Source organism: Sminthopsis crassicaudata, chromosome 1, assembly GCF_048593235.1.
Source record: "Sminthopsis crassicaudata isolate SCR6 chromosome 1, ASM4859323v1, whole genome shotgun sequence".
Classification (NCBI taxonomy): Eukaryota; Metazoa; Chordata; class Mammalia; order Dasyuromorphia; family Dasyuridae; genus Sminthopsis; species Sminthopsis crassicaudata.
Window position 1 is genome coordinate 742372476 of NC_133617.1, and position 15007 is coordinate 742387482.

The following is a 15007-nucleotide window of genomic DNA, read 5'->3' on the forward strand; positions in this document are numbered from 1 at the left end:
TATAGTGAATTACTTGCTATATAGGGGAGAAGGTTGGGGGAAACGAGGGAGAAAAAGTTGGAACACAAGGTTTTGCAGGAGTAAATGTTGAATCTTTGTATATATTTTGAAAATAAAAAGCTCCAAAAATGAGAAAGGACCTCAGTGTTCAGGACTTTCCTTGCCAAGTAATCTTGAGAATCTTCCTAAGACCAAAGAGAAGTGATTCTGTTTCCTAACACGGCTCTGGCAGGGAGTCCAGGTCTCAGGCACAACGGCTCTGTAGCCCCTCAGGTGGGTAGGAGCCTCTTCTCTCCACACTTTCCTTGGAAGCACCCAAACACTGATCCAGCTCTGGCAATGCATGTGTCACCTTCATAATCTGTGTTCTTCTCACACCTTAAATGTGAAAGAAACCAGATCGAGCTCTAGACAGGGGTGGCCATTTGTTCATTGAAATTTTGGGGCACTCTGGGCTTTCTAAGTAGAAGTTGGTCCAGTGGGATGTATGCAGCATAAGAATGGGGAAGGTCTACTCGTAACTGGTAACTCCTTGCCTCTTGGCTCCATTCCCCGCACCATGGAAATTTAGGATTTTTAGTGTGTGACCACTAAGTGTTTTTCTTCCTCTGCTTATAATCCTTGTGCCAGTCAGAAAAATCCCGTGGGCTGTTTTTTTAAGTTTACTGAATTAAGGCCATTAGACAATGGAAAGAGCCTTGACCCTGGAGTCACAGCACCTGGGTTCCTCACTAACTACCTACGTGATCTGGAGTGAATTACCTCATCTCTGGGGCTTCAGTTTCCTACAAAGTGAGCCTGCACCTGGTGCACCTCATGGCTGCGGAGGTTCCTTCCAGCAATGGGATTTTTTTTTTCTGAGCCTGGGGTTAAGTGACTTGCCCAGGGTCACACAGTCAGGAAGTGTTAAGTGTCTGAGACCAGATTTGAACTCGGGTCCTCCTGAATTCAAGGCTGGTGCTCTATCCACTGCACCACCTAGCTGCCCCCCAGCAATGGGATTTTAACCTTAAGATCCATTGGGATACGCTCATATTCTCAGGAGACATTTTCCTGAAAGTCATATTTCTGCCCTCATGATATTCACATGATTTTAATAGTGATTAAGTAAAAACTCGTGGTGAGTAATAATTCATAATTGTACAGTGCTTTACGATTTACTAAGTGCTTTGGATGTGTAATACAAAGAGAGGGAATCTCGCAGTCAGGAAAAACTTGGGTTGAAATTCTACATGTCCAGTGGATAGAGCACCAGCCCTGAAGTCAGGAAGAGCTGAGTTCAAATCTGTCTCAGACACTTAACACTTCCTAGCTGTGTGACCCTGGGCAAGTCACTTAACCCCAATTGCCTCAAAAAAAAAAAAAAAAAAAAAGAAATTGTCATCACACTTAGTAGCCACGTAACCATAAGTAAGTCCCTTCACCATTAAAACTCAACTTTCTCACCTGCAACATGGGTTTAATAATGGTAACTACTTCACAGGCTTTTGTAAGGTTCCAATGAGATAATGCTGGTGAAGTGCTTTGAACATGTTAAAGAACTCTGAATTAATTATTATTATCGATGTTATTGTTGTTATTAATACCATCATTATCTCATTTGATCAAACGAGGAGGCCTGAATTACCCTTTGTCTTTACTCTTTCCATTCTTTTCCTCAAAACAGGTGCAAAGCGACGTCCTCACGGTTCTCCAGCCCCGAGCACAAGCTCATCGAGTCGCCTCACGTTGCCAGGTCAGTCCCTAGCGTCATACCATGCCCGTGCTGTCGCCCCGGTTCCCCAGTTGGGTGGAACACTACGTGAACGGCAGCTCCGGTCTGTCACTCAGCATTAACCTTTGTCCCTTATGACATCAGCCAACATTTATTGTCTTCCTCCGACTAATCCAGTGCTAAGTACTGTGCTAACCTTTCGATCTCACGTTGTTTAGGGTGACCAGAAAGAATAAAATTATGAAGTTCCTTGATGAACTGGGCAACTCGGTAATATCCCTAAGGAGTCTGGCTTTTAAAGTATAAATTTAAGTAATATTCTTGAAAGGCTTTGGAAAATTACTCCCATGTAGTTATTAGAATAGAGCGCTCTTGATTTATTCTCTTAATTCTCTATCTGCAATCGACTGAACAGCCCCATAAATTCAAAGGCTCACCATTTCTCCTCTCCTCCTCCTCTGCCTTCCTTTCCTTTCCTCCCCCTCCCTTGTGCTTCCCTCCCCCTAACCCACTGTGTGAAAATCACTGAAGAACGCTTGCCATTTGAAGGCCTCCACCTTCGGCCATTGCCTCTCCAGCCTTCTCTCCCCTCTCTCTCCATTTGAGACTCCGGCCAGCCCAGATTACTCACGGCTCTCCAGATTTTCCAGAGACCTCATACCTTTGTTCCTCCCGGACCCTGTGCCAAAAATGTCCTCCCTCATCTTCTTCCCCTGCTCAGTCTCGCTTGCCCTTGAGAGCCCAGCTCCAATGTCAGGAGCTCAGCAGTCCGGCCATCCCCGAGACACCGGCGACTCACTGATTGTGTAGCTCTGATGTTTGTATCACGTGGTTTCCTCTATCTTTGTTATTTGTAGCGTCGTATTCTCCTGTAGAGTTTTTAGACAACAAAGTGTATGTTTCAGTCATTTAATTTCCCTGATATTCTCTTAGCGTCTCACTAATATTTGGTGAATGATTTAAAATCACACACACGTACAAGGAGGGACTGGGGTCTCTAGCGTGAGTTAATGTGGATTTTATGTAAGGTAAATGAACCAGGGAAAGCTGTCTGTCAGGACGGGGCTCAGGGCTTCCTTTGTGTTCAGAGCTCCTGGCCTTCAGAAAGGAGAGATTTGAGAGGCAGGCTCCTTTCCGTTGCTGTTAGTGGGAATGAGCCGCTTTGGCAACAACTGAGCCTCCAAAGGCCCAGGAAAGTTTGCTGCTGTTTCTGTAGCTGATGTGAGAATTAGAGAAATAATAGATTTAGGAGAAAGGGGACAGACTCTGGAGTCAAGGAGCCTGGCCCTAAGTCCTGCCTTTGTCCTCTTGGGCAAGTTAACGCACTTCCCTGTGCCTCAGTTTCCCCATCTGTAGAAACAGAGGTTGTACCAGAGGCCCTTTGAGGCTCCCTCCAGATCGAGGCCAGTGGTTTTATGACATAAGGGCTCATCCACCTTTCAGTGAGGAGGGGGAAAAGCAGGGCAAAAAGGGAGTTTTATTTCTGGCCCAGCAGAGAGAGTCCTGGCCCCGGAGTCAGGAGGCCTTGAATTCAAATCTGGCCTCTGACAACCACCATCTGTGTGACCCTGGACAGGCCATTTTGCTCGGTCTGCCTCAGTTTCCTCATCTGTAAAATGAACTGGAAAAGGAAATGGACAGCCAGTCCAGTATCTCTGCCAGCACAGATGCTCCGAGGGCTCTTGAACGTGCCTGTCAGTGATGCTGGGCTGGTGGTGGTAGGGAGTTTCCCAGGGATGTCCACCATGGCCCAAGGGGAGATGGCCATTGAGGGGTCTGACTCACGTGGCACCTGTTCCCCCCTTGCGGGGTGTCTGCTTGCTCTAGGCCAGTTTGCCCGCCAGTACCCCTCAGTTAAGGAGCAGTTGGTATGGCGGGCCCTCTCTCACAGGAGTTGCTCCCCTCAGTGACTGGAAGCGGGGCTCTCCTCAGCACTGCAGGTTCTGGGGTGTCTCTGTAAGAGTCATGAGAGCAGGGACTCAGTGACCCCGGCCCATGCTCTTTCCAGGGCCTCCTTCAGGGACAATGATGGTATAACGGGCTGGTTTGCCTAAAAGGGCATGAAACCAAATAAGCGGGATGGTGAGAAACACCAACTTGTCTTCAGTAAGCTCCCGGTAACTGTCACCAGTAATAAAACTGCTGAGTTACAGTGTGCCACCTGGATGGGTCATGGTTCTGCCAGGATTAGCCTATCTCCATTCACGTTTCCACAAGGACACACAATGGTGAGCCCTGATCCTTCATGTCTGTCAATGGCAAAGTAGCTCCAGGTGTGACAGCCTTCCCAGGCGCCCCTCCAGCAGCCTCTCCTCTGGGAGCCTCTTGAGCGGCAGAGGAGGGGGAGTGTTCTCCTTCTGGGCTGGAGCAAGCCACTGCACCTCCCGACCACTAAGGGCCTCCAGGCCCGGGCAGCTCCCCGGGGAGCCTCGGCCGCATCCCTGGCGGAAGGACCTTAGCCTGGCAGGTACGGTACCTCCTCTTTGCGGGACTCCTTTCCTGTAGCAGCTGTTTGCTCTGTAGTGATGAGGCTGTCCAGACGTGTTGTAGTTGGTGCTGTAGACGCCCGTGCTGCCTTTGATTTGCTAGAGTGCCTTCCTTAGATCCAGCGGCTTTTTTCTCCCGGTGTCTGTTGCTCGGTCCGTGACATTGTCTTTCTCCGTTTTCAGGTGATTATGGATAGACCGGCCTGCCTGAAGAAAGCCCGACAGAGAAGTGGCGTATTCTACTCTTGGAAAACATGTTAGGAAGTGGAAGTTTATGAAAAAGCAAAACCCCGAGTGCCGTGTGATTCCCAGGGGAGTTCACTTCACAGTGCGATGCTGCGTCCTTGCTGGGTTGTTCAGGTTAACCATTCACGTGTGAAGAGACTGCCCAGTCGTTCTCTACATAATGTGTGGGGAATTCCAGGGACTTCTGAGAAAAGCTAAAACTGGGGTGGGACCACCGGAATTGTGTACCAGAGCACAGGATTTATAGGACACAAACATTCTACACTTTCACTTGTCCAGAAACAACCAAGCAGTTCTTTAAAATAGGACACTCACTCAGTCACATTATCAATACCTTTCATCTGTGAACTACTATAGCAACTAGTCCATTCTCACATTAAATTACTTTGCCTTAATCACCCCTGTATTACTTTTGCACCACCAATCACCCAGAAGATCTGAGGCCGTCTTGCTAACTGCAGCTCTGTTCCTTAGAATCACAGTCAAACAAAAGCTAGGTGGCCCTCTCTCTGCCCTTACCTTAAGCGAGGAGATCCCCCCGAATGAACAGTATCTGCGGAGATCCTTCTACCTTCAGTTTTTCCTTTAATACACAATTCTTTCAGCTGAATGGATCAAATACCCTTCCCTTCCCTTCCACCCCTTCAACAAGATGGGAAATGGTGATTGGTAAAAACTTAGACTTGCACTCTGTAACTGGAGACATAAAAGTTCCAAATTCAAGTCCTGTCTTAGACATTTAATATCTGTGTGATCACGGGCAAAATCACGGGCAAATTCATTTAACCTCTGAACTTCAGTTTCCTCATCTGTAAAATGTGGATAACACAACATAGTACAAAGATTTGTTGTGAGGTTCAAATGAGATACAAATATGTCAATTACTTTGAAAATATAAAATGCTACATAAATGTCACTAGGATCTGACTCATCCTTTGCAAATTCTTATTTTTTAACTTTATTTTCTACTTTTTATTCAGTACCAGAGTTTTGTATTTTTCTTTTTTACAATAATTGCTTTGTAATATAATTTAAAATCTGGCAAGTCTAAATTGCTTCTTTTTATTTTTCATTATCTCTCTCAATATTTTATTCTCCATTTTATGAATTTTTTTTATTTTTTTATTTTATATAGTCTTTTGACATATTCTATTTACTATATTTGATATGGAATTAAATTTATGTTGGGTTGACTTAATCATGTGCCGTTATTATAATCTATGATTTAGTTCTCCTATTTCTTCCAGATATTATCAAAATTTATCTGCATATGAATCTTGTGTTTATGTTGATAGATTAATTTACAGGTGGTTAATATATTTTGTTGTTACTATGTATGGTCTTTTTCTTCCTATATTTTTTCTTGGTGATATGTAGAAATCCCTGTGGTTTTTTGAGTTTGTCTAAGATATCTGAAAATTTTATCAGAATATTTTAAATTATAATGCTGTTTTCAATAAATCTCATCATTTTCTACTAAAAGAGATATCTTAGACTTCACATATTTTAGGATACAAATAGTGCTGATTCCTTTAATTTCTTTCCTCATTTTTGGGCTATAGCTCAAAGTTCTAGATCTATGTGAAACAATATTGAAAGTGAGCAAGTCAGAAGAGCTTTATGCCATTATAGTAGTGGGAAAGTTCTAAAGTTCCTTTATTACCTATAATGCCAAATTTTGATTCAGATAAGTGTTACTTATACTGCTGAGACAAAAAACTTTCCTACTAGTTTTGCATTTTATCAATGACTTTTTCCCCATAAATTTATATTATTATATTGTTTTATTATTTTATTGCAGCTGTGATAATAAATAACAATACTAATTTTTAATATGAAATTCTATCTCCATTCCTCATGTAAATTCAATATTAATAATAGTAACTCTAGCTTATTATTATTATTATTATTATTATTATTATTATTATTAATTCTGTAAGTCCAAAATACATTTGGTGAATATGCAATCTATGCATGTACACATACATATGTGCATATATTCATGTGATTCTATGTTTGAAAGCATTTTATTTAATACTTAGTCTGAAAATTGATATTATTTTCTAATTCTTTGAATATTATTACTAAATAACTGCCAGTGACACACTTGAAAGATTATAGAACACAGCTTAAAAGATAGCATAAGAATAAAGGAGAAATGTTCCCTTGATTTTCAAAAAATGGGAAAATTAATGGAGTCTTCAAACTAAGGGACAGTGAATTTGATTTTACTTCCTGGCAATACTCTACAAAGTATTATTAAAGAGATAATCTGTGAACATCTAAAAGGGCAAACAGTGAAGATACAGGCAAGTACGGATTGTGCCAAACTGACTTTATTACCATTTTTAACAAGATAAGTTGAATGATAATTGACCAGAAAATTATTTCATAACAAAGCTTATATATCTCTAGAATTTCAGCATTATCATGTGCTAAATTCTGTTCTTTCAGATTTTTGTGGGAAAAAGTTGTGGAATTCCAAGTACTATTTTTAAATGTGTGAAGTTTCTTTCCCTTCTCAGTTGCTTTTCTTGTGATAATGTTTGTCTTTGTAGTCTTGAAGTTTACCAATTATATGCTCTAGGCACTAAAGTTAAGGATCATTCATATTGATATCTGGTGAATTCTGCCTATTTGAAATCTTTTGAAATCTGCATTTTTGATATTTCTTAGAAAATGTCTTTATGATTTTTTGAAATATAATGGTGGGATTCTTTTCTTTTTTTAAGGATAAACTATTTTATTTTTTTCCAATTACATGTAAAAACATTTTTTTATCACTTATTTTTATTTTATTTTATTTTATTTTTCCTGAGGTTGGGGTTAAAGTGACTTGACCAGGGTCATACAGCTAGGAAGTGTTAAGTGTCTGAGATCAAATTTGAACTTGGGTCCTCCTGAATTCAAGGCTGGTGCTCTAGCTGCCCCCTCATTTATTTTTTTTTTAAATTTTGAATTCCATATTCTCTCTCCTTTCTCTGTCCTTCCCCAAAAGGCAAGCAACTTTATATAGTCTACACATATGAAGTCATACAAAACATATTTCCATATTAAGCATGCTGTGAAAGGAAACAGACAAAACCTCAAAAAACAAAAATTTTAAAAATAAGAAAATAAAGTTTGTTTTTTTTTTAAAGTATGCTTTGATCTGCATTCAGACTCTATAAGTTCTTTCTCTGGAGGTGGAGAGCATTTTTCATCATGAGTCCTTTGGAATTATCTTGAGTCACTGCATTGCTGAGAATATGTAGTCACTCATAGTTGATCGTCATGGATAATGCTGTTACTGTGTGTAGTGTTCTGCTTTTTACTTTATATCAGTTCATATAGGCCATTCTAGGTTTTCCTGAAATCCTTCTGCTTATCATTTCTTACATAACAATGGTATTTCATCACAATCATGTGATACAACCTATTCAGCAATTTCCTGATGGAAGAAGATCCCCTCAATTTTCAATTCTTTGTCAACGCAAAAGGAGCTGCCAGAAATATTGGTGTACATATAGATCCTTTTCTTTTTTCCTTTGATTTTTTGGGGGTATATAGTAGTAGGATTGCTGGGTCAAAGAATATGTACAGTTATATAGTTCTTTGGACATAATTCCAGATTGCTCTCTGGAATGTTTGGATCGGTTCACAACTCTATCAACAATTCATTAGTGTTCCCATTTTTCCATATCTTCTCCAACATTTGTTTTTTTATGTCTTATTAGCCAATTTTATAGATATGAGGTGGTATCTCGGAGTTGTTTTAATTTACATTTCTCTAGTCAATAGTGATTTGGAGTATCTTTTTTTGTGTGATTATAAATAGCTTAGATTTCTTTGGAAAAATGCTTGTTTATATCCTTTGGCCCCTTTTCAACTTCAATCTATATTCTTATATATCAAATATATAAGATACAGTTCTCTATATATTTGAGAAATGAGAGCTTTATGAGAGACTCCTGCTATAAAAATCCCTTATTCAATTTTCTGTTCTCCTCCTAATCATGGCTGCACTGGATTTATTTGTGCAAATCCTTTTTAATTTAATGTAATAAAAATCATGCTTTTTACTTCTCATAATGCTCTTCTATCTCTTTTTATCATAATTTTTCTCTTATTCATAAATCTGACAGGTAAGACATTTCATGCTTCTCTAATTATATCTCCTGCTATGTCTAAATTGTACATATTTTGGCCTTTTCTTGGTAGATAATGTGAGATTTTTGTCTATACTTAGTTTCTGCCAAACTGCTTTCCAGGTTTCCTAGTAATTTTTTGTCAAACAGTGAGTTCTTTCCCCAAATTCTTGGATTTTTGCAATTATTAAATTCTTTTAATAGTTCTCTTTCCATTTCTTTTTACCTTAAGCCTGATGATTTTTTTTTTTTTTTACTTTTGGTTTATTGTTTTTGTTGTCTGGATCACTTAAAATTCTTTTTATACTTGAAAATTTATTCATTATATTTTAAATAGTTTGCTTCTTCTGGTTCTTCACCAGAATAATTTGACTTTTCATATGTTTACTTGGATATTTCTAATCTATTGAATTTCATCTTCATCTGAGTTTCCTTGGTCACAGTCAGTTCTTTCTTGTGATTTTTTTTGTTAATTTCATTCCTTCCTCTAATTACTTCAGTATGATTACTGAATGTTGTTTGAGAAAATTCTGATTTTGCTGATCATATTATTTCTCTATGGTTTCCCTCCCCCCCAATATCTTTGTTTCCATTTGTCTTAATCCATATTCTTCATTTTTTTTTTTTTTTATTTCAAGTGAATTTTTCTTTGGGTTGTTCGTTTCTTTTAGTCATTTAAAAATCCTGTGAGAATTTCTGGTATTTGTGTTTGACGACATCCCTTTATTTCTATCCTTTGCTGATATTATTGATGTGATTTTTGAGACGGATATTGAGGAGTTGAGCTCTCTTGTGATTCACCATCTTCTGGAAATGTCCTTCCCCCTATTTTTTCTATTTTAATCTTACTAAAAAATATTTGGGCAGTGGCCAACTTTCTCTCCTTTTATTATGAGTATTTTCAAAACTTGAAATGCTTAAAGCCTTTGTAGTTTCCTGAAGCTAAAAGTTATTTTGCAAAGGCAGCTAGATGGTACAATGCATAGAACACTGGCCCTGGAATCAGGAGGAGCTGAGTTCAAACCCAACCTCAGACACTTCACATGTGTTAGCTGTGAGACCTTGGGCTAGTCAATTTACCCCAAGTGCCTCACAAAAACCAACCAAACAAAAATATTTTTACAGTTTTGGTTTTTTGGAAAGATTCAGCAAAAAGAAAAGTAGTTCTGGAGAGAAGGGGGAAAACAAAGAAACAGAAAAAAACAGCAATGAGAACTCAATGCTAACCAGCCTCCCAAGAAAAAGAAAAAGATAAACAATAGGAAACAAAGCCAGCAAGCTATAAAAACATGCTTCCAGTCCAAAACCTTCAATTCAGAAACTGCATTTCACATGATACATGCAGGCAATGATGCCATGTAATAGTCTGCTGAATGTAGTCAGTAAAAATCTGTCCTTAGATTAAGAAGACCTAGTCCTACCTCCATACACTGTTTATGTCACCATGGACATCACTGGTCGTTCTCAATGCTTTAGCAAGTCTCAAAGATGCTAAATTTCTAGATTGGAGGAAGAATGTTCTATCCTGGAAATGTGATCTAACTAACCAGTTTAAAATTATTGGCTCCACTACTTGACTTAGTTCATTCATTTAGACAATCTATTTTCGTTATTCAACAGAATGTGTATCTGTATAGATCCTTTCATATTTAGACCTTAATGGCAAGTTTTTGTGAATTAAAAACACATCTCATCTTACAGATGGAGGGACTCAAGGAATATTTCTTGAATGAATTAATAAATTATTTCACCTTTTAATCTAATATTTTGGAAGAAGTAATTATTAATCAAGTTGTATGTTCCTGGCACATAGTAAGTGACAGAGAAATACTTATTTCCCCTTCCTTTACTTTCTAAGGTTTAATTTGTATATCATTTCTCTTTGCAGTACCTCTAAATCACTCAAAGAGCAAACATTTATTTCATTTTTTCTAATTATATGTAAAGACATTATTTAGGCTTCATTTTTTTCAACATTTTGAATTCCAAATTTTCTCTTTTCTTTTTTCTCCACTCTTCCTAAAATGCTAGCAATTTTATATAGGTTATATATGTGCAATCATGTAAAACATATTTCCATATTATTCACAGTTGTGAAAAAAGAAACAGAATAAAAAAACATAAAAAAATTAAAGTAAGTAAAATAGAATGCTTTGATCTGAATATAGAGTCCATCAGCTTTTTGTCTGGATGTGGTTAGCATTTTTCATCTTGAGTTCCTTGGAATTGCCTTGGATCACTGCATTGCTGAGAAGAGTAAAGTCACTCATGGTCAATCATCACACAATGTTGCTGTTATTATATACGTTTCTGCTCATTTTGCTTTGTGTCAGTTCATACAAGTTTATCTATCATTTTTTTATAGAACAGTGGTAATTTCATTATATTCATATCCCACAACTTGTTCAACCATTCCCCAACTGATGAACATACCCTTGACCCCCAATATTTTACCACAAAAAAAAGTTTCAGCCAGCATTTATTAAGTTCTTACTATTTATCAGGTACTATACTTAGATATAGATTAGATGCAAAAATAATGAAAAATATTTCTCACTATATTAAGCACTTTGCAATTGTTATCAGATTTGATCCCCACAACAATTATGGGAGGTAGATACTATTATTTTTTCTATCTTACAGATGAGAAAATTGAATCAGAGCTTAAGTGATTTGCCTAGGGTAACACAGTTTGTCAGTGTCTGAGGACAGATGGGCTTTGAACAGCTAGATGATGCCTTAGTGGATAGAGCAGTGGTCTGGGAATCAGAAAGACTCATTTTCCTTAGTTCAGATTTGGCTTTAGATACTTCCTAGCTGTGTGACCTTGGGCAAGTCACTTAACCCTGTTTGCCTCAGATTCCCTTTTAGTAAAATGAACTGGAAAAGGAAATTGCAAACCATTCCAGAATCTCTGCCAAGAAAACCCTAAGGAGGTCACAAAAAGTTGGACATGACTGAAAACACACAGTCACTTTCTGACTTTATCCACCATGCTATCTAGTTGACTGAAGCCCATTCTCAAGAATCTTGTTTTAATGGAAAATCCAATGAAGATCTTGAGCTCATGTCTTGCTTTCTTTCCTCTAGGAAATTAATATTAATTAATGCTAACTTTAGTTAATTAGTTAACAGTGTCAGATCTCTCAGACTTCTAAAACACATTGCAAAAAGTGTATTGATTTTTAGTGTATTCATCCATGGACATTAAGCATCCCAAGGTCAGCAGAAAAAGTTAAGTGTAAGTGTTAAGGAATGAAGGCTCTCAGGTCTACTTTAGAGGGAGAATAGATCAGAATAACAGCCTCGAGACATTTATGGAAATGGAAAAGATCATCAGGAAAAGGAAAATGAGAGAACTAAGTGATTGAAGGAAGCCTTCAGAGGAGCTGAAGAATGCACAAGTACTTGGGAACAAAGAGTACTTTAGAATAAAAAGTTAGACAGGTTTTCCTGGCAAAGCATCTCAGTACAGAATCAATTTAGTGAAATTGTTAAAAAAAAAACACACACACACAGAAGAGATGTTCGATTTTATGTGATCTTTTTAAATGTCCTTTCTTCCCTGAAGCATAAAAGACAAAGTAATATGGATAATGAGTTTCTTAACCTCAGCAGAGAAATATATACTTGTGTCAAAATTTCCACTGTTCTGTGGTTTTCCATCATCTCCAACTGTTGACTCCATTTGGGTTTTTCTTGGGAAAGATAATAGAGAGTTTGCCATTTCCTTCTCCAGCTCATATTTACAGGTGAGGAAACTGAGGCAAAAAGGCGTAAATGACTTGACCAGAATCACACAGCTAATTCTAACTCCATACCCAATATTCTATCCATTTGTCCACTTAGCACTGACAAAGCAAATTGGTTTATGGTAAAGGATCTTGCACTGAAAAAAAAGTATAATTAGATGAATGAAAAAGTATTACAATTTTGTAATTGTAATTACAATTTGTAATTTTTGTTGGTGCTAAACTGTAGGGAATAGAAATAAAAAGAGCCCCTACTCTGAAGGCACTTACATTCTGATGGGGAAATTTGCACCCAAAGGGGAGTGAACAACCCCAGAGGTCACTTTGGAAAGAGAAGGTTACCTGGATGGCAGAGTAAAGGAACATAGACCGATACTTCCCATCCAGGAACAATGTTCCTTTGATTATGGTTCCAGATCTGGATTGGGGAACAGGAGGGGTCGTGAAGAAAAGAAAGGAGGAAGATTTTTAAGATTGCCATCAGAGTCCATACATGTACACAGAACTGTTTCTTTTTGGTGTTTTTTCCCACAAAAGAGAATTTTAGGGAGTACTAGTTTTAATTCAGGCCTAGGAAAAAATATCACTTGATTACTTGGACTCAATTTCTCCAGAACTAAGGGGAATGATTCTTATCCAGCATCCATGCTGCACCACCATTGGAAAAATTCTGTAAAGGAATCTCTGTGAAAAACATTACCCTTTTAAGATTTGAATTAAATAGACACAATTAAACCTTGGTCCTCGAGTCTATTACTGCTTATTTCCCTCCTCATGTAAGATTTAAGTATACTTCAGTACAAGTCAACAGAGTTACTGTGTGCCAGGTATTGTGTTAGCCTCTGGGAATACGAAGGTAAAAAATGAAAAATAAAAGCTCCTGCCCTTGGGGAGCCTGAATTCTGCAGACTTTATTTCCATTACTCCTCATTTTGTTGCAAGCGAGCCTGATGGTGAGCTAGCCGTTGTATCCATCCATTAGTAGCAGGTATCCATCTGTCGGCAGGTTCTGCTCCGTAGGCACCCACTCCACTGGAAAGGGCCATCGTTGATCTTGTCTGTGGGAATGCTGGTAAACCATAAATGCTGCTTCCTGCTGAGAAGGCAGAATGGACTATTTGTGATGAGTTCCTGCTGAGTAGTGAAAATGGAATGCTTGCAGAGGGTGGCAATGGGGCTGAAGGAGCAGTAAGTCATCTGCTGCTGACATTTTCCAAATTCAGCTTTCACTCTAAAGCCCCAAATTGCCTGATTATTTTCTGGCAAAACAGGAAAAAAATGTTTTCCCATTTGTTCCGGGATTGAATCCGGCCTCAGTCCCCTTGTTTATCCTAACATTTCACAACAAAATTAAGCCATCCCAGAAGAAGACTGCCTTTCTTTTGCTTTAGATCCTTTATCATCTTCCATAAGTATATTATTTACTCAAAGTCGTGACTTAGCCTGTCTCCAGGCTATGCCAAAGAGCATGGCTGATGTGGAGGATATCGAGCTGGAAGGGACCTCATTCAGTCTGACAGGGACCTTAGAAAGGGGGCAATGGTTTAAATGCAGAACTAGAAAGAATATTGGAGGTCACCTACTCCCATCTCATTTTACAGATGAGGAAAGTGAGGCACAAGGAGTTTATCTTAGGATCATAGATTTAGGAAGAGAAGGGAACTGAGAGGGCATCTAGTCCAGCCCATTAATTTTAAGGATGAATGAACGAAAGAGCATGGCTTGCCCAAGGTCGCCCAGGGGGTGAGGCAGTTTTTGAATCTGCAAAGCTTGTGCTTTTTCCACTGGCCACATTTTTCTCATCCTGATTAAAGGTGCATGACTGCTGGACCAAACCTGGAATGGATGAAGGGATGAGCGTTTGTTAAGGGCTTACTGGGCGCTGGGATACAAAACTGATGGTCCCCAGTCTAATGGTGAAGAAAACACCTGGAGGATTAAAAGATAAGGTGAAAGATCCCGCTGTTCTTAGGGTTCAATGGCCAAACAGACCCCAGGATCAGACAATCAGTACATGTACGTGAGCATGTCCAAGCTGCTCTCCTGTGTTATTGTCCTTGATAAAGTCATAATTTCTGGGCACTGGGCAGAGCCAGGGTCTTTAATGACCATAACTGTCCTTTTTGGGTCTCCAGGGTCAGTCTCTGTGGGAGCACCCCCAGGAGGTGGCTGAGGGCCCTGTTCATGGGGGCCTGGTTCCTTCCTGAGCTCCTGAGTCCAGGGCCTGGGCTGCCTCCATCAGTAGTAAGAAAGGTGCTGGGGATGTTTCTGCCTAGCGCACGTCCTCTCCCGTCTCCCTCCCTGGGCACCTGGTGCCTCAGTCAGCCCGGCACATTGTGCTCGGATGACAGTTGGTGGGGCTGGTTGGCTCTCCCTCTGCAGGAGGTACTTCCCTGGATAAACACCATGACAGCTGGGCTAGAAGTGGTTCTGGGGAACAGAACATGAGCTTTGGAACAAGAGAAACCTGGACTTGAACCCTACTGAGGACACTTAGTAGCTACAACTATGAAAAACTCTCCTAATCTCTGTGAACTTCAGGGTTTTTGTCTGTAAAATGGATCGAATGCCGGTCTCACAGTCTCTTATGAGGTCCAAATGAATGGGCATCGATAAGGAACTACAAGCTGTTATTATTTGTCATGGCATAGGGACATTTCTTCCTTTGAGTGTACCGTTACA

At 39.3% G+C, this 15007-nt stretch overlaps 1 protein-coding gene across 6 annotated transcripts in view; it reads left to right on the top strand.

Moving 5' to 3' along the window:
* The window catches only part of PDE1C (phosphodiesterase 1C), a 404822-nt gene that overhangs the window by 385793 nt on the left and 4022 nt on the right, over positions 1-15007 (top strand). For 5 of the 6 annotated variants that reach the window (XM_074284348.1, XM_074284347.1, XM_074284349.1 and 2 more), the window contains one exon: positions 1667-1735. In XM_074284348.1, coding sequence (XP_074140449.1) covers positions 1667-1735 — 69 coding nt within the window. Of the gene's footprint in view, positions 1-1666; positions 1736-4383; positions 4838-15007 lie in introns of those variants that run through there. The other variant, XM_074284350.1, reaches the window with a different exon arrangement.